The 18,593-nt window shown below is 46.1% G+C and overlaps 1 protein-coding gene across 3 annotated transcripts in view; it reads left to right on the forward strand.

Moving 5' to 3' along the window:
* The window catches only part of Wdr48 (WD repeat domain 48), a 40,207-nt gene that overhangs the window by 13,105 nt on the left and 8,509 nt on the right, over nt 1-18,593 (forward strand). For all 3 annotated transcript variants that reach the window (XM_052724263.1, XM_052724245.1, XM_052724254.1), the window contains exons 3-14: nt 776-854; nt 1,679-1,761; nt 1,863-1,992; nt 3,737-3,825; nt 4,318-4,419; nt 7,312-7,536; nt 9,043-9,117; nt 12,668-12,770; nt 14,013-14,110; nt 16,901-17,008; nt 17,289-17,385; nt 18,405-18,500. In XM_052724263.1, coding sequence (XP_052580223.1) covers nt 776-854; nt 1,679-1,761; nt 1,863-1,992; nt 3,737-3,825; nt 4,318-4,419; nt 7,312-7,536; nt 9,043-9,117; nt 12,668-12,770; nt 14,013-14,110; nt 16,901-17,008; nt 17,289-17,385; nt 18,405-18,500 — 1,285 coding nt within the window. The remainder of the gene's footprint in view (nt 1-775; nt 855-1,678; nt 1,762-1,862; nt 1,993-3,736; nt 3,826-4,317; nt 4,420-7,311; nt 7,537-9,042; nt 9,118-12,667; nt 12,771-14,012; nt 14,111-16,900; nt 17,009-17,288; nt 17,386-18,404; nt 18,501-18,593) is intronic.

An 18,593-nucleotide genomic window follows, 5' to 3' on the forward strand; every position in this document is an offset into this window, starting at 1 on the left:
GTTCGCAGTATTTTGAACAAATTAAGGGGAAATGCAAAAGAGCTTACCTAGAATCTGGCAGTCTGTCTGTCCCACCCTCAAGCATCTTTTCCCTGGTCTTTATGACAAGACTGCATAGCTTCAGTTTTTAGACATGCAAAGAGCTGTTCTCTTGCCCATGAAGTGTGTAAACTTGCCTGTCTTGGTGTGGGACATACACTGTCTGTAAAAGGCTCTGGAAGTTAGTTGAGCCAGTGAGTAGGAGTCTAGCAACTGGATTGGGGTGCCCCTGCCCCTTGACTACTTCTCTGAAGGACAGGCAGTGTAGGGCTCACTGAATGGGATTACAACTGGATTGGGGTGCCCTGCCCCTTGACTACTTCTCTGAAGGACAGGCAGTGTAGGACTCACTGAATGGGATTACAAACAGCAACAGGAAGCCAGCAGCCCGTGCTTGTCTTCTTTTGCCCTTAGGCCAGACTCCAGAACCACAGGCATGCTGTGTCAGATCTCCCTACCTCAGGTTCCCCAAGTCCTGCCCCACACCATGCCTAGCCCAGAGCTTATCAGTTTTGCCACCACAAGGTGTTAACCTTGGAAACCGAGGCTTTCATTATGGTAACTGTCCTGAAACAAACTTGTTTATATCAGCTCTCTGGAAGCATCACCTGTTTGGGGAAGTGCCACTCTAGGTTTATTTTATGGTAATGTGTCATATTAACTGAAGAATCTGAGCATGACTGTCCTTTATCATGATTTTGCTCTCTCTTGTAAACTCCGTGGTTTCTCACTTCAGCAAGACCCATACATAGCATCTATGGAGCACCACACAGACTGGGTGAACGATGTCGTGCTCTGCTGCAATGGGAAAACGTGTAAGTACTTCTCAGGCTTCTTCAGTTTTCAAGTCTGTCTGATAATTGTTCACTTTCTGCGTGAGTCTGTGTGTGTGCAGGTCTGAATGCCCTTCTTCCATGATGCTCACCATAGTGTTTGAGGCAGTCTCCGGCTGATCTAGAGAGTTCCCTGATTGCTGTTGGCTAACTCCTGAGCCCCCAGGATCTGCTACCCCTCTCCAGCATTGACGTTACAACAGGGCTCCAGGTGTGTGCCTCACCCAGCTTTTTAGGTGGGTGCTGGAGACACCTAACGCTGCCTACACAGGAGGCACTTACTTGGTGAGGCAGGCCCCAGGCCCTGTGAGGCTTTTTCACTGAGCACAGCAGACATGCAGAAAAGTGCACGCACGCTGAAACCAAAGGAGAATACAGTGGGGTTGCCCGCGCCTCCTTGTGCCGCTTCACCCTCCTTTTACTCATTCAGCGTGATCACTGCACTTAGTGTTACACAGATTTGAACTGTAGATAAGTAGAACCCTATACTGCATATAATGTTTTCAGCCTTAGCATGACATTTTTCTCATTTTGGTAAGTTCCATTTCTTGGTTTTGCAATCTGAGTAATTATTCTCAATTAAAATAAGGACTTTCACCTGGGTGAATAGAACAGTTGTTCCTGTGTAATTAAAGCCAATAATGTATATATACATTTACACGTCTTTGAGGCATTGTTTGGTAAGTTCTGGAAAAAGCTTTTAAGCATGCATGTGTGAGCACTTGTTTGTAGTTCATCACTTTGCTGTAAGAGAACGAAGTTGCACGTCACTCTAGTAAGGTTTTGGTCGATTCTGTCTCTTCTAGTAATATCTGCTTCCTCTGACACAACAGTCAAAGTATGGAACGCACACAAAGGGTTCTGCATGTCCACACTCAGGACACATAAGGTAATGTCCACAGTTCAGTCTTCCTATCATGTTGGGAGCTCAGTTCTTTATGTGACTCATGTTCTTACAGTGTAGATCATAGTGTGTCTGTTCTGTTATAGGACTATGTAAAGGCCTTAGCATATGCCAAGGATAAAGAGCTGGTAGCATCGGCTGGGTTGGACAGACAAATATTCCTTTGGGATGTGAATACTCTAACAGCACTGACTGCCTCAAATAACACTGTCACAAGTAAGGTGTTTGAAAAAAATTTTTTGAAAGCAATCTAAGTTGACATAAAGAATGGTTTATACAACATCTTTGATACATTTGCATCAAGACAGTGGCTCATATTTTGAGAGTACTTCTGCATACAGTTTCTAGCCCCCAAGAGTGTGACTGAACTAGGAGCTCACTCATCACTGTGCTGTAGACTTAGTAGCTTCTCCAGATGGAACCTGGCTATTCCATGTGCAGGTGCATGTCTTAGCTACCTAGCTATGGTGTGAGTCCCTTCAGGTAGAAGAATCTTATCATACTGTGTACCTCCCACAGCATTGCTCCCCCAGACACACATAGCCAGTGTTCTTGAAGAAGGTGATAGTTGGCAATGCAGGCTCTTTTCTCACCTCAAAGTCTTAATGTATTTATGAGCTTTTGCCTTAATGGCCGAGATAAGAAATACCCAGGGAAAGAATGTTTCCAGGACCAGTTGAGAAGAACTTTCCAGAACAGCCTGAAAGAATCCAGCAGTTTTGGATAAGTCCAGGAGTCTAGGCTGCTTCTAGAGGGAATATAGAGGTGTTTAGTGTGAATGTTTGATAAACTTCCAGGTCAGACTTGCACAGATCTAGACTTGAAGTTCAACACTGCACTAGCCCGGCCTACGGGAGCCTCCAGGCTGAATGTCTGAGGATTTCTTGTGGGAGCAGAGTTTGGCCTAGACCAGAGGAGGTATTCAAGACATAGGCTCGGACAGCGAGATTTCTACACTATACGTCTCCACTTTGCTGCAGACAGCAAGATTTCTACACTATACGTCTCCACTTTGCTGTGACTCCAGGGACTCCCCTGGCATGGCTAAAATAGTTGTGATGTGACCTAGTCTGTTCCAGGAAGGGCAAGTGGAGACTGGTTTTATAACTTGTTCAGTGTTATTTTGCCCAAAAGTATGTGTATATCTAAAGAGGGTCTTCCCCTTGTTCCCCTTGGGTTTTTTTGTTTGGTTGGTTTTGTTTGTTTTGTTTTTCAGGGATCCAGCAGGTAGGCCCTGCCTGGTATATCCTAGACCTCTCTTTGTAAGGCCTGCCTCTAAGATACGCAGGAGCAGAGACTTGGCCTTAGTGAACATAGATCCTGCCCTAGCTGGGCTTGCTTAGATTATAAGGGAGGCTGACACCCAGGGTTATAAGTGTAGAAACCATAATAGTTACCATTGTGGAATGCTTACAAGCAGGCATTTCTAAACACCTCACATGTGCTCATTCTTTGGGCCACTGGGTGTGTATTTGTGAACCAGTCACCATGGAAACACTTTCACTTTGGCTTCCAGGTCAAAGGGCATGGACATGATTCTGACTAAAAGTATTGCCTTGGATTTTGGGGATATGGGTTGGTTTTTTGTTTGTTTTGTTTTTTTAATCTGATTTGTGTATGAAATGGTATTTTCATTTTGTATTTCTTTGAATAATAGTGACTTTGGAACTGTTGAAGCCTGTCTTTGGAAATACACTGCTTACATATGTGGGTCAGTTTTAAATGGCAATACAGTTCAACTTAACAGATACTTATTGAGCACTTGTATATACTCAAATCCAGAAATAACATACATTTTGATGATGGTACTGTTATTTGGAATTATTTCTCTTGTAGATAGATTTCATATCCTTAAAATATTTGTAAAGATAAGGTTTTTTTAAGTCAAATGTGTAAGCTTTTGATTTTTGCTGAACACCTGGTCATTTTGTTAACATTGAACTCCCTTTATCCTCAATAGCTTCTTCTTTAAGTGGGAACAAAGATTCTATTTATAGCCTGGCCATGAACCAACTGGGAACAATCATTGTATCAGGGTCCACTGAGAAGGTAAGGGTAACCTGGCCGGTATCTCTGAACCTAAGAGATTGGGATCATTGCATCTGTCTAGTCCTTAAATACATGCACAGAACTTGAGGTAGCATGCTGTGTTCCCAGCACTTGGGAGGCTGGGGCAGGAGGATTGCTTGAGTCCAGAGGTTCTTGACCAGTCTAGACAACACAGCCAAATTCCTGCCTCAAAAGAAGCTAAATAAAAATAATAAAGACCAGTAATTTTGTCTAGTGAATGATAAAAGAAGTGTTATTTGTATACATAAGGGTGTAACTATACAGCTACTGTGCAGGTAGTGATGGGGGGGACTGCATGATTTGGGTATTTAAAAGGTGTTCTTAAGCTTAGCAGCCATGGACAGCATATATGGGCTGTAGAAGCATTTCCTCCTCAGAATTTAATAGCTGGCATTTGATATGAAAGTCAGGTGCTTTCAAAGCTGGTTGTGTCTGTATTTGGTTTGTATAATATTCTGTAAAAATCGGCAGGTTCTAAGAGTGTGGGATCCAAGAACCTGTGCAAAACTCATGAAGCTGAAAGGGCACACGGACAACGTGAAGGCTCTGCTGCTGAACAGGGACGGCACGCAGGTAGGAGCTGTTTGCAGACTCAGCTGATGGCCTTAGCAGAAGTTTCCCTGCTTTGTGCATGACTGGAGAGGTTGGTCTGAACCATAAGCTCCATGTGTAATTTCTATCTTTCTAATTTTCAGTCTGTAGACTACTCAGTTGTAGCTCAGTAGTTAGAGTACTAGTTGTTCTTGCAGAGAACTGAAGTTCCATTTCTAACACACAGATCCGGCCAGTCACAGCCTTCTGTAATTCCAGCTCCAAGGGGATCTGGTTCCCTCTTCCGGCCTCTGTGGGCACTACATAGAGTTGACAGACACTCACACAGATATACATACATCTGAAAATAAAGTAATCTTTAAAAAATAAAAAACTAGCCGGGCGGTGGTGGCACACACCTTTAATCCCAGCACTCGGGAGGCAGAGCCAGGCGGATCTCTGTGAGTTCGAGGCCAGCCTGGGCTACCAAGTAAGTTCCAGGAAAGGCGCAAAACTACACAGAGAAACCCTGTCTCGAAAAACCAAAAATAAATAAATAGATAAATAAAAAATAAAAAACTAAATTACCAGCTGGGTGTGGTATCTTAACACCTATACTCCAATTACTCAGGAAACTAAGGCAGGAAAATTACAGTGAGTTGAAGACCAGCCTGTGTTAGATAGTGAATATAAGGGTCTAAGGTAAGACTCTTATCTCAAAACAAACAAACAAACAAAAACCCAAAATAAAAACACTAATTGCACTTACAGCACTCCACATAAAGGACTTTGTTGTTTTAACTGAAGGCAGAACAAGAAAGCTACCCGTGTGGTCCTGATGCAGGTGTGTGCAGTTCGCTGCAGAGGCCCACACAGCTGAAGGGCTGACTGTGAAGCAGAAGGAAGCTTTGCTGTCACACCCTTGCCTGCCTGTGGGGTGGAGATTCTCACAGTTGTCTGGCTTGGGCAGTTGTGTTGTTGGCTGTGTTATCTATAGGTTTAAGTCTCTAGCAGGGCCTAAACCTCTTCCTAGCCACTGCAGTCTGGGTCCTGTTTCCTCTTTGTAATTTATAATGTGCTTCTGTACGAGGTGATTTAACTGTCGGATGGAGATAGATCCCTTTAGTCAGCTCTGTTTGCTGTAAGCAGTAACATCAGTGGGGCTCAGTTCCAAAAGCGACCTGTTGGATCTTGATGTGTAGTTGTGTCACCCACAGGGTTTTTCTGGTAATTCAAGTCCCAAACCTAACTTAGGAGTCTGGGATCACAGCATCAGGCAACTTTTCCAATGGTAGCCAGGTCCCTACACACAGGCACCTTCTACCGCTGTCACTGGGAGACCAGGAATGTCTGCCTGGAGTTCAGGGTCTGTCTGAGCAAGTCTGATTTAGCACTGCATTTGTCTGCAATAACTGCGGGACATCTCACATTTCTAGCCAATGGAAGGAGAGAGGTGAAGCCGGAGGGTGGGAACTGCTCTGTTAGTTCTCCTGACTCTATAGGACAGCGAGTATGACCTGGGACCTTGAGTAGGGAGGGTGCAAACAGTACAGGGTGTTTGTGAGCACTGCCTCGGGCTGGGTGGCGGTGCTTCTTTCTGGGCTTGCTCTCCTGGCAGCTGGAGAGTGCTGGCTGCTGTTGAGACTGTTCTGTTCTGTATTCACTGGATACGGCTCCACATCTGCATCTGGTCCCTTAACTGTGCACATCTTCAGCTGTGTGGACTTCCAGAGCACCGTCTTTGCCAGACCTTGCTGTCTGTGGGCATATGTGCTAGGATCTGAGGCATTGGAGCTTTCCTGAGAGAATTGCCACCTCAGAGTAGCATCTTCTGGCATAGGGAGCCCTCCTTGACCCTGTTCCAACGAATGTCTGAGTTCTCCACACCCAAGTTGGATCAGTCACTCCCTTGTTCCCAGTTGAAAGAGGTGATGAAATCTGTGGTGCTCCTGGCAGTTTGTGAGGGAGTCTTCTACTCTGCTCGTTACATTAAACTCACTCACAGTTTCACAGGCTCCTGAAAATGAAGAGGCAGAGCAGTAAATGGTGAACAGTCTTAACAGCCCATCTATTTAGGAACCATCCAAGTCTGGGCCCAGAGCTGCTTTCCTCTGAGCCGCTGCTCAGTCTCATACTCCAGCACCAGCAATTGCTTTGTCCTTGGGACCATTCTTTTTCCCAAGGAAATGACGTTTTGATCCTTTCTACAAGTTGTCACAGCAACCAATCAGGAATACTGAGCCATGCCCAGTATGAATGTGGGATGACTCATTCAGCCTGTTTCTGTCTAACTCGGTGCACTCAGCCCTAATTTGTGTGCCTCCAACTTGTTTGTAGTTGATTGTCCTGAACCTTGAGAACTGATCAGAACTGAGTGTTAACTCAGCTCGTGTGAGAATTGTTCAGGATCACCGTGAGTGAGTAGAGTCCTTTGCTAGACCTTGCTTCTGATTTCTGTCAGAACCAAAGACCTAAACTATGAGAAATGCAGAGCCGTGAGCAAGAGGGTGAGACAGAGCTGTGACCCAGGATCCCAAAGGCTCCTGGTCTTGGAGCAGTGCCTTCAGCCATAGAACATGAGGAAACCTGCTGAATTTATTGGTGATCCTGCTGTGGTCCTGCCTCCTTGGGTCTGGATGGGACCCAAGAGTTGACATTTTTAATAAGTTCCCAGGGATGGTGGTTGTACTGAGATCACTACCACCTCATCTTCAGCTGCTTTCAGACTCCGTCTACCTCACTAATTGAACATCCAGACACAACTCACTGCTAGGGTTTATAGAGCCAGCAGGAGGCTGGGTAGAGAGGACCAGGGCAGTTTTGCTTGGGTGTCCCTGCTGGAGCAGGCGTCCCTGCTGGAGCATGCACGCCATCTGTGGTCATTTCAGACGGGCATGCTCCTGGGCGCACCCTCCCCTTGTTTCCTGTTCACAGTGCCTCTCTGGGAGTTCTGATGGGACGATTCGCCTGTGGTCCCTTGGCCAGCAGAGATGTATAGCAACATACCGAGTCCACGATGAAGGCGTTTGGGCCCTACAAGTCAACGATGCCTTCACACATGTGTATTCTGGAGGAAGAGACAGGAAGATTTACTGCACAGACCTAAGAAACCCTGACATTCGGGTGCTGATTTGTGAAGAAAAAGCACCAGTTCTCAAGGTGTGTTGAGTTTTTGAGTTTTCCAACTGAGGTTATGAGCTTGGTTTGGCATGTGCTGCAGAATCTACACTAAACATTAACCAGATGTGGTGTTGGGAAGACCCTCCATCCTCGATAGGGTAGGAAAGAGTCTCACTATAGACCCTTGGGACAGGGAGAAGGCAGGTTGTGACTTCTGGGGACCATCAGCATAGATAGCTTTCCCTCTGGTGAATCCTAGTGAGACTGAGTCAGGCATGCTGCTGAGCTTGCCTGGCTCTCCTGCCTGTCCTTTAGAGGAACAGCATGAGCAGTTAGGGGTGTGAGCAGACAGAAAAGAGGTCTGGGTGATAAGGCCCCAGCCTCTGCAGTGAGGAGTGGAAGAGCACGCTACAGGAGGAGAGCCCCCTGCTTCAGACTGCACACACTGCCTCCAAGCAGCCTTGCTGACGAAGCTCCACAGTGGGAGCAGGAGACACGACGTCGATAGCACCTCAATGGACCAGCAAACCCTCTTCTAGGGAAGCAAAGCGTTAAGGCTGTGGGGGTGGCAAGCATGGAAGAGACTGCCCTGTGAGCACTACAGGGGCTAGGAGCTCTTGGCTGTAGACAGCAGGCTGAAGAAAGTGGCACAGGGTACCCACACATGGAGAGGCTCCCTGGGAATTCCTGGTAGCTAAGAGTCAAGAAGTGTCTCCTACCACTGCAACTGCAGTCTCCTGGTGGAGGATGAAAAGTAGTTCCACTTGAGGATAAATACACATTTTACGTGTTCCACATTCTGAAAGGACCAGAGGGCATGTGGGGATGTGATCCTGGTGAGCCTGTCCCTGGGTGAGGGCTAATCTCTCATTTGTTATGGTGTTAGGATTTTTTTTTTCCCTATAAATGTTCTCCCAAAAAAAAAGAAAGTTATTTGCCCTTTAAGGAAGAATGTAAGCCAAGCATGGTGGCCATGAAAGGCTAGCTTTGAGAGCATAGCAAGAACCTATCCCAGAAAAGAGCGCGTGCGCACGCGCGCACACACACACACACACACACACACACACACACACACACACACACAGAGGATTTAAAAACTGGAATAGAAGAAAGAGTGTTGCTTTTGATCCAGAAAGGCCTCATCCTTTTGACTGTGTCCATATAAGTCCCAACAGTTAAACTAAATTAAAATCTTGAGCCTTTCTACAGTGGTGCCTGTCTGTAATCTAGCTGTTGCAGGAGAATCATGAGTTCAAAGCCAACCTGGCTGACTTAGTGAGATTCTAAAAATATAACTACGTACATGTGCACATGCACAAGTGAGCAGCTGTAAAGTAGCTCACTAGTGTGAGGGACACTTGCCTACCATGTTACAAGACTCCCTGTGCCTCTGAAGCTCACTGCTACAATACTTGCAAGCAGTGTGTAGTTGTTGACAGAGGAGATGATACTCCCTGGTGTATCACCAGGCTGATAGCTCGTCTCTGCACTAACAGCTGAGAGGTGTCAGCCCTTGTCAAAGATGACTTTGTATTTGGTTTTCAGATGGAGCTTGACAGATCAGCAGATCCCCCTCCTGCAATCTGGGTTGCAACAACAAAGTCCACAGTAAATAAGTGGGTAAGTATGTGACCACTCATGGCAAGTCTATAGACATGTGGTTGGTTTGCTATCCTAGATACGCCAGTTACCAGCAGCAGAGACTCAGTGTGGCCTTCTCCACATCCCCCGTGAAACCAGATGTGATCCCTGAGAGTGAAAGGAACTCTGAGATTCATGGGTGAAATGAAGCTGCTGCTTCTCTCAGCAGCTAAGATATGTGTTTGATGTACTTAGAACACACTGTGACCTGGTTAAAGCTGTCAGTGTTAGTGTCTAGCCTTGTAAAGCTGCACCTGAGAATAGGCATGTGTGGTGTACACAGCTATAACCCAGCACTTGGGAGACTGACAGATGCACATTTAAGGTCAGCCTGGGCTACATAGCAAGACACTGTTGCAGTTAAACACACAAAAGGAATGGCGTAGACTGACCATGCATATACCTGTTTTTCTAAAGGTAATAGAGCAGGAAGTTGGCTCACTCTCTGGCATGGAGAGCAAGGGTAGCAGTAGATGGGGCAGCTAGGTCCTCCATAGCACTAGCTCCTTAAGGAGTTGAGCTTTCTTGCTTAACTGACTCTGGGAGCTAGGGGAAGGGTTTGTGTGCAGGTCAGCTACGGAGCTTGTGTGCCCGCTCTCATGCCCATCAGTGATAATCTTCGCTGGAATAGCGCCCTGCTTTGGGGCTTAGTTATTGTGCTGTTGCTGTGATGAACACCAGGGCAATGTACAACAGAAAGCATTTAATTGGGGGCTCACTTGGTTTCAAGAGGTTAGTCCATGACCACTGTCTTAGTTAGGGTTCCTGTTGCTGTGAAGAGACACCATGACCATGACAACTCTTCTAAGGGAAATATTTAATTGGGGAGGCTCACTTACAGTTTCAGAGGTTCAATCCATTATCATCATGACGAGGAGCATGATGGCATGCAGGCAGACATGGTGCTGGCTATATCTTGATCAGAAGGCAGTAGGATGTGGACTGTCTCACTGGGAGTGGCTTGAGCATATATGAACCTTCAAAACCCACCTCCACAGGAACACACTTCCTTCAACCAGGCCATAACAAAGCCACACCTCCTAGAGTACCACTCCCTATGAGCTTATGGGGGCCAGTTACATTCAAACTGCCACATTCCACTCCCTGGTCCCCATAAGCTTTAACAATATCATAATGGAAAATGCATTTAGTCCAACTTCAAAAGTATCACAGTCTCAAAAATGTTTAAAAGTCCAAAGTTCAAAGTCTCTTCTGAGATTCATGCAATCTCTTAATTATAATCCCCTATAAAATAAAAAAACGGGTTAGAGAGATGGCTCAGAGGTTAAGAGCACTGGCTGCTCTTCCAGAGGACCTGAGTTCAATTCCCAGCAACCACATGATGACTCACAACCATCTATAATGAGATCTGACGCCCTCTTCTGGCCTGCAGCCATACATGCAGACAGAACACTGTATATGTAAATAAATAAATCTTAAAAATCAAAAAACAGATCACATACTTCCAACATATAATGGCACAGAGTATACATTACTGTTCCAAAACGTAGGGAAAGAGCATAGTGAGGAAATACTGAACTAAAGTAAGACCAAAAAACCAGTTGGGCAAACTCCAAACTCTGCATCTCCATGTCTGATGTCAAAATGCTCTTCAGATCTCCAACTCTGTTCAGCCTTGTTGACTGCAACACACTTCTTTCTCTTCGACTAGTTCTGCTTCCTGTTAGCAGCTTTACTCGGCAGGTACTACAACTGTGGTATCTCTGACATCTTGAGTCTTCAAGGCAATCCAGGCATCCAACTTCACAGCTTCACACAATGGCCTCTCTAGGCCTCCATTCGGGGACACACCTGACACATGCCTGGCCTTAGTGGCTTTCCTTAGTCTCAGGGGCAAATTCTATAGCCCCTTTCTTCTGCAGAACCATGTGGCCAAAGCTACCAAGTTCTGCTGCTTGCTAGGGTTAAAACATGATCCCCTTGTTCAATTACATGTTCACCAGCTTTCTGTCTTTCATTGTCTAAGCTTGGCTATCCTAAAACTGGATCTCTCGACCAGGCTGGCCTTAAACTCAGAGATCCATCAGCCTCTGTTTCTGGAATGGTGGAATTAAAAGTGTGTACCATCACACCTAGCTCTAAGCTTTTCTTTAATTCCTTTTCACAAGTTGGAAACTTAACTGGGTAGGATCTTGCCCTGATGTCACCACTCCCTTTATTCTGTTTCTTGATCCAGTTATCTCCTTGAACACAGGATTTAGCTCCATTCCACTTCCTGGTGCTCTTTTTCTCAAGCTTACATTTTGTATTTTTGTTCATCTTGTTCCTTTTCAGTATAACTCTTCATTAGAGTTGCCACTAATTACCACACAGCAGAGTCTATACTGGGCTGTTTTGAAATTTCTTCGGCCAACAGAATTAATCCAAAAGTTAGCCTCAGGCAGACTCTTTGGACAAGGACAAAAAACAGCCACATTCTTCACCAAAATATCACAAGAACGATTTCTAGGCAACATACTAAAATTCTTCTCTGAAACTGGAACCTCTTGAGCCAGCCCCTAAGAGTTCAAATAACTTAACACCACTGTCTTCCATGGGCTACTAGTATAGCCCATTAAGTAGTGCTTAAAACATCCCACTGCTTTCTCAGTCCAAAGTAACAAAGTCCAAATTCCTGCAATCAAAAATATGGTCTGACCTATCACAGTAATAGCCCAGTCCCTGGTACCAACTTCTGTCTTAGTTAGGGTTTCTATTGCTGTGAAGAGGCACCATGACCACCGGCAACTCTTACAAGGAAAATATTTAATTGGGGAGGCTCACTTAACAGTTTGAGAGGTTCAGTCCATTATCATATGGAGGGGAGCGTGGTGGTGTGCAGGCAGACATGGTGCTGGCTACATCTTGATCAGAAGTCAACAGGACACGGACTGTTTCACTGGGTGTGGCTTGAACATATATGAGCCCTCAAGCCCCGCCTCCACAGTGACACACTTCATCTAACAAGGCCGTACCTACTCCAACAGAGCCACCCCTCCTAATAGTGCCATTCCCTGGGAGGTTTTTGGGGCCAGTTACATTCAGACCACCACACCCATCATGGTAGGGGACATAGTGGCAGGCCGGTGTGGCACGTGTAGCTGAGAGCTCACATAAAAGTTGCAGGCAGAGAGAGAGTGGGCCTACGTGAACTTCAGAAACTTCAGGGCCCACCTAGAGTGACACTCCACCAAGGCCACACTTCTAATCCTTCTTAAACAGGTCCACTAACTGGGGACCAAGCATTCCAATGTATGAGCCTATGGGGGCCGTTCTCATTCAAACCACCACAGGGGCCTTGGTTTTTTGTTTTGTTTTTTCTCCATTAAAAAAAAGCATTCCCTCGTTAGCATTTGTTGGGGATTTCTTACTGTTTGACCCTGTGGTTCCCTGCTGTGACTGGGTGTATTTTGATACAGCTGTGACACCTGAGCATTTGCTTGTTCTGGAACTATCGTTCTCATCACTTGGTTCAGATTGACAGGCCTGGAGAGCATAAAATGATAAAGTGATCATTTTGTTCCTTTAGACACTGAAAGGAATTCATAATTTCCGAGCCTCTGGTGATTATGACAATGACTGTACGAATCCCATAACACCCCTCTGCACACAGCCCGACCAGGTTATTAAAGGTAAGAAGGCTGTGCACAGGTAAGCACACACTTCTAACGAGGTTGTAGTTAGGAGAGGGGGAGGGTGAAAGTGACGGCCTGTCCTTAAGCAGGGTGCTGCAGACAGAAGGCCAGTCACAGGCACGGGCTTGTAACACGGGAAGGCTAGGGTAAGAACTGGGGCAGCTAAGGACAGTTTTGACTTTTTTTTTTTCCTTCTGTTTTTGGTTTTCTGAGACAGGGTTTCTCTGTGTAGCTTTGGAGCCTGTCCTGGATCTCACTCTGTAGACCAGGCTGGCCTTGAACTCAAGAGAGAGATCCCCATGCCTCTGTTTCCTGAGTGCTGGGATTAAAGGTGTGCGCCACCACCAGCCAGCTGTATTTCTTATTTATTCTTTGACAGTTTTATACATGTGTATCATGCATCTTCATCCTGTCCACTCCTAGTCGTCTTTCCTGCTCCCTGGATACCGCCTCAACACCCCCACACACCTTCATGCATGATCCTATCAGTGCTGCCCATATGCACAGGGATGTGGGTTTGATTTTTTTTTTTTAAGTAATGTCTATTATGATTACCACTCATGGGTTTGTGTGGTGCTTCAGTACATGCCTGTCCAGCCTCCCTCTACTACCTTTCCAGACTTCATGATGCTTTGTGCGTTTAGATCTGTGTGAGTGAGGACTGTGTTCTCTCGGTCCACCTTGTATGTGCCGCAGGGTCTTCCAGGTCCGTCGGCTGCGAACAGGGCATGGCATGTTTTGCTTTCAGTATACCAAAGAGCCGCCTTCACACTGTGTGTATTTGATGTTATCCTAAAGTTCATTTTCACCCTACAACACAATAACCAGTGGAGAATGTCTCTAATCTCCTCTTTGGCACAGACCAGAGACGTGAGACGTGAGCCTCACATTCTGTGCTTTGGCTGGCTGAGAAAACAAATGTGTATTTCATGTTAGCACTTGGAGTCAGCCTCCTGTAGCTCTTCCCTCAGAGTGGAGTGCTCGTGACGAGGTGGAAGCAAGCGTGAATGCCGGGCTGGCGGGCTGACTCGGCACAGCGTGGGTTCTAGCCTCCACGCCCTTGTAAAGGTGGAAGGGGAGAACCAACTCGAGTTGTCGCCTGAGCGCATGTGCAGCGAGGTGCTCACGCCTCCACACACGCACGCACGCACGCGCGCGCACACACGCCCACGCCACTTCAGATGATGAGTAGAAAGGCACCCTTTGTCTCTTGCCAATTGTTCTTTTTTCCTCCTTCAGGGGGCGCTAGTATCATTCAGTGCCACATCCTTAATGATAAGAGACATATATTAACCAAAGATACAAATAACAATGTGGCATATTGGGACGTGTTGAAGGTAAGTGTCTGGAATTAAAGGTCGTGGGATCACGCATTCCCCTTACTTTTCCTTCTTTGTACATGATAATCAAGATTTATTTGCAGTAATATTTTATATGGGGGTGGGAGAGATACTTTAAAGGATGATGTGGTAGTTTACCTTTTTAAGCACCTAAACCATTTCCCTGGTTACTATGTTATAAGTTGTATCAGAGGCTGCCTTTCTTGAAAAGGATCCATCAGAGTTCTCACCCCTTTATGATACTGGCATTTTAGGCTAGATAATTCATTGAGTGCAGAGAGAGCTTTCTATCCTGTCCTTTCTTTCACAAAAAGGTCCATGGTAACTGGGCGGATCCAAAGAAACCTCAATTGCTCACCAGCAAAACTGCTTGATTCTTCCCTGGCTACCCCGTCCTCGCCCCAGTGTGGACCTAGGTCGTGCTGCCCTGCATGACTCTCCACAGTCCCAGGAGTCCTGTCAAACTAGCATCTCTAAGGCAGAGCTGGTAGTCTTCTGCGTGTCGTTCTGTCATGCACTCTTGGTCTGGTTAGCTGCTCTGGGAACCCTACTGTCTGAATGGGACATAGTTCTGCTTGGGTGGAGCTCTGAGCTAGTGTGCACGATTGTTATCTCTGTAAACAGCTTCCCGTATCCAGATAGTGAACCTTGAGAGTTTTGAAGTCCCATGATCTGGTATACTAAACCTAAGAGGGTAAAGAAGTCAAGGAGGCCTGGGGACATGGAGGAATCAGCAGAGCTGTGTTCTGGTTTGTAGCCAGTGACCTGCTAGACTTATCCGAACCTGTGCCTTCACCCCGAAATGACTTTCACCCATTTCCTGGTGATGACAAGGGCATATTTCAGAGCCATGCAACATAGGGATCTGCTACAGCAAAATGGGTGGGAAACAGGATAGAAAGAAAGAAAGTGGAGAGTGTGAAGGAAAGGAAAATAGGAGGGTGAGTCCTGGGTTTCTGTTGTGGATGGAAGTGGTAGAGGTAGAAGATAACAGCCCAGCCATCGGGATAAATTAGTGGATGTGAGTTTATCTTGGTGGGCAGACAGCTGTGCAGTCCACTAGGTAGGCTGAAGCACCAGGCTAGATAAAACAACACAGCAAGCCATGCGGTGGTGACACACGCCTTTAATCCTAGCACTCAGGAGGCAGGGGCAGGCGGATCTCTGAGTTCGAGGCCAGCTTGGTCTACAGAGTGAGATCCAGGACAGCCAGGACTACACAGAGAACCCCTGTGTGTGTTTGGGGCGGGGACGACGACAGGTCACAACAAACAAGCTGCACACGTTTCCAGGAAAGGAGGATCAGAACATGAGCAGAAGGTACCTTTTCCTTGCTTAGGCACTCACATGCACTTCCAAATAGCATGAGCAGTCCAGTTGTGGCTGGAGACTTTATGGTGGCAGATACAGTGCAGATCTGAGGGGCAGGCAGCAGGTCATTTATGTCCTCCATGTGGATATTGATGGAGCTCAGATGAGGGTAAGCACTTGAGATAACTGTATTGGAATGGAGCCAGGGCTTGGGTTTCCAGAGAGCAAAAGAGAGTGGTCTAGGGGCAGGGTGCTGCCAGCATCGAGGAATGTGTGTGCAGTAAATGGCATAGGCTTCTGGGAAATAGGAGTTCCTGTGGCTTGAGTATGTTATGGTGGTGTAAGTTCTCCTTGGGACATTGGGAGCAGTGGGATGTGGGAGAGTATGTCTGCCTGCCTGTGAGGAGATGGCCATGTTGATGTTGAGCTGAGCATCCAGGAGAGACACTTTGTATTGGGGTTCAGCACTGAAGAGTGTGACAGCTGGAAGCCACTCTAGCACCAGAGGATGTTCAAGGCATAGTTGAGGAAGTACATAAACTTTTAGAATGAGAAGTGTGCAGAAGTCTTTTTTTTTTTAAGATTTTTTTAAATTTTATATATATGAGTGTTTTGCCTTTATGACTGTACCATGTGTGTGCCTGGTGCCCACAGAGGTCAGAAGAGGTAATCAGATATCCTGGAACTGGGAGTTATGGATCTTTGAGCGTCCATGTGTGTGCTGGGAATTGAACTTGGATCTTCTGCAAGAACAAGTGCTCTTAACCACTGAGCCATGTCTCCAGCCCTGGAAGTCTTAAGATGGTCAGGGAAGCACAGCTCTCCTTCCTGGGCCAGCTGTTGTCTGAAAGGAACTTTACACTTTTTTTTTTTTTTTCAGAGCTGAGGACCGAACCCAGGGCCTTGCGCTTGCTAGGCAAGCGCTCTACCACTGAGCTAAATCCCCAACCCTAACTTCACACTCTAAGCAAGCACTCCTAACGTGTTGTTTGGTGACTTTTCTTCCCTTTGCTTTAAATTTTACCTGATAGTGCTTTAGGTGAATGTGAAGGCAGTTTAGTAGTAGCAGAATTAAATTATAGCCCCAGCCCCTAGAAAAGTTTATTTTCAGTTTAAAAAAAAAATTAAGAATTTTTTTATGTGTGAGCATTTGCTTCCGTGTATGTCTGTGTATCACGTGTGTGCCTGGTGCCCAGGGAGATCAGAAGAAGGCACTAGATCCCTAGACCTAGAGTCAGGGGTGGTTGTGAGCCAGGTGGGTGCTGGCAACTGAACCCAGGTTCTCTTCAAGAGCAACACGTGCTCTTCACTGAGCCATCTCTCCAGCTCATTAATTTAAAATGTACTAACAAGTAGCTATTTAAAGGCCTTAGGATAAAACTTGAGAATGATTTAAACCAGTGTGAAATGTGGAAGAGTGAAGTGTCAGTCATTGAGTCTGTCACTTCATGCTGACAATTGTGCTTCCTTGTGCAGGCGTGCAAAGTGGAAGATTTGGGCAAAGTGGACTTTGAAGACGAAATTAAGAAAAGATTTAAAATGGTGTATGTTCCAAATTGGTTCTCAGTAGATCTAAAAACAGGGGTGAGTTATCAATCAATATCTGTGTGATTTTGGATAATTGAAAATCCCTAGCATGCCCTAACTGTTCTTACAGAGGTTGATGTTTTTAAGTATGTGCAATTGCTTTTTCCCCTCACCTTAGTAAACTATCATTTAAGCCTTTGGCACTTGCGTAAAGTAAGCCATAGCTGCGTTGATTCCCAGGAAGCATGGCTTAACGCCTTAGTCTAGTGTGCGGATGCATGCAAGTTCAGCTGCTGTAGAAAGGAGTGAGGACCACTGACATTGTTGCCTCTGACAGATGCTGACGATTACTCTGGATGAAAGTGACTGCTTTGCTGCCTGGGTTTCTGCGAAAGATGCTGGCTTCAGCAGTCCCGACGGGTCAGACCCAAAATGTGAGTTAAGTGTCTTCCGTTGAAGAAGGTGGATCTGGGCAGGGATTGCTGGCTAGTCATCTTTGTAAGTGTCCCCCCTTTTTTGTTGTGGTTTGGTTTTTTTTTTTTTTTTTTTTTTTTGGTTTTTGGTTTTTTTTGAGACAGGGTTTCACTGTGTAATCCTGGCTGTCCTAGAACTCACTCTGTAGACCAGACTGGCCTTGAACTCACAGAGATTAGCCTGCCTCTGCCTCCCGATTGCTGGGATTAAAAGTATGCGCCACCACTGCCTGGCTCATCAGGACACTTACGGTATCTTCACTCGGCATTCTTCTAAGAATTTGGTGTGTAGAAGTCAACACGTGTGTACAAATGAAGTATTGCTGGCTTCAGCGGAGTTTCTCTGCACATAGTGTCATGTTATTTTGTTTTTGAAGAATAGCTAAGCTAGGCATAATGGCTCATGCTTGTAATCCCAGCTCGGGATGCTGAGGCAGGAGAATTGCATGGGTTCCAGGGCAGCCTTAGTTTAGCTACAGTGTAAACCCTGTCTTTACAAAAAGGAAAGAAAAAAGTGACTGCCTGCTGAAGATCAGTGTAGAGTTTCTTCTGCATCATCATTTCAGATTTGAGATCAGATGCTGAGACTTGCCTGTCTCTGGTTCTGAGTTAGGAGCTTAAGCATGTGCACCCCAGCATAATGGCACATGCCCTGTTATCCCTGTACTTGGGAGTAGGAAGAAAGATGAAGAGTCAAAAGCCAGGCTGAACTCAACAAAGAAAAGAAAAAAGAATTTACTGTCAGCTCGGACAGTGCCACTTCAAAGCCACCGGGCTTGTGTATATATAGCCCTAGGCACTCACGTGCAGGTCCCTCCCCTAAGAACCTGCCTCTGCCTTTGGGTGTCTAGCTGCCGTCTGTCTTCATAGCCTGCCCCTGCCCTGTGGTTGTGCTTCTCCAGCATCAGAGGTAACATCCACACATGACCTTCCTCTGTCTTAGATCGCCAACTCTCCCCGTTTCCCCTGTTGCCTTGCAGTGAACTTAGGAGGACTTCTGCTCCAGGCACTTCTGGAGTACTGGCCGAGAACACATGTGACTCCCATGGATGAAGAAGAGAGTGAAGTGAACCATGGTTAGTGTGTGTATGTTCAGAAAAGCAAGAGTTGACACAGTGTGCTGAAGTGTGACATGTGTCTGTGGTATGCCCAGTTCATTTTCTCCTTTC

Source organism: Peromyscus californicus, unplaced genomic scaffold (genome assembly GCF_007827085.1).
Source record: "Peromyscus californicus insignis strain IS unplaced genomic scaffold, ASM782708v3 Scaffold_11__1_contigs__length_118956290, whole genome shotgun sequence".
Lineage (NCBI taxonomy): Eukaryota > Metazoa > Chordata > Mammalia > Rodentia > Cricetidae > Peromyscus > Peromyscus californicus.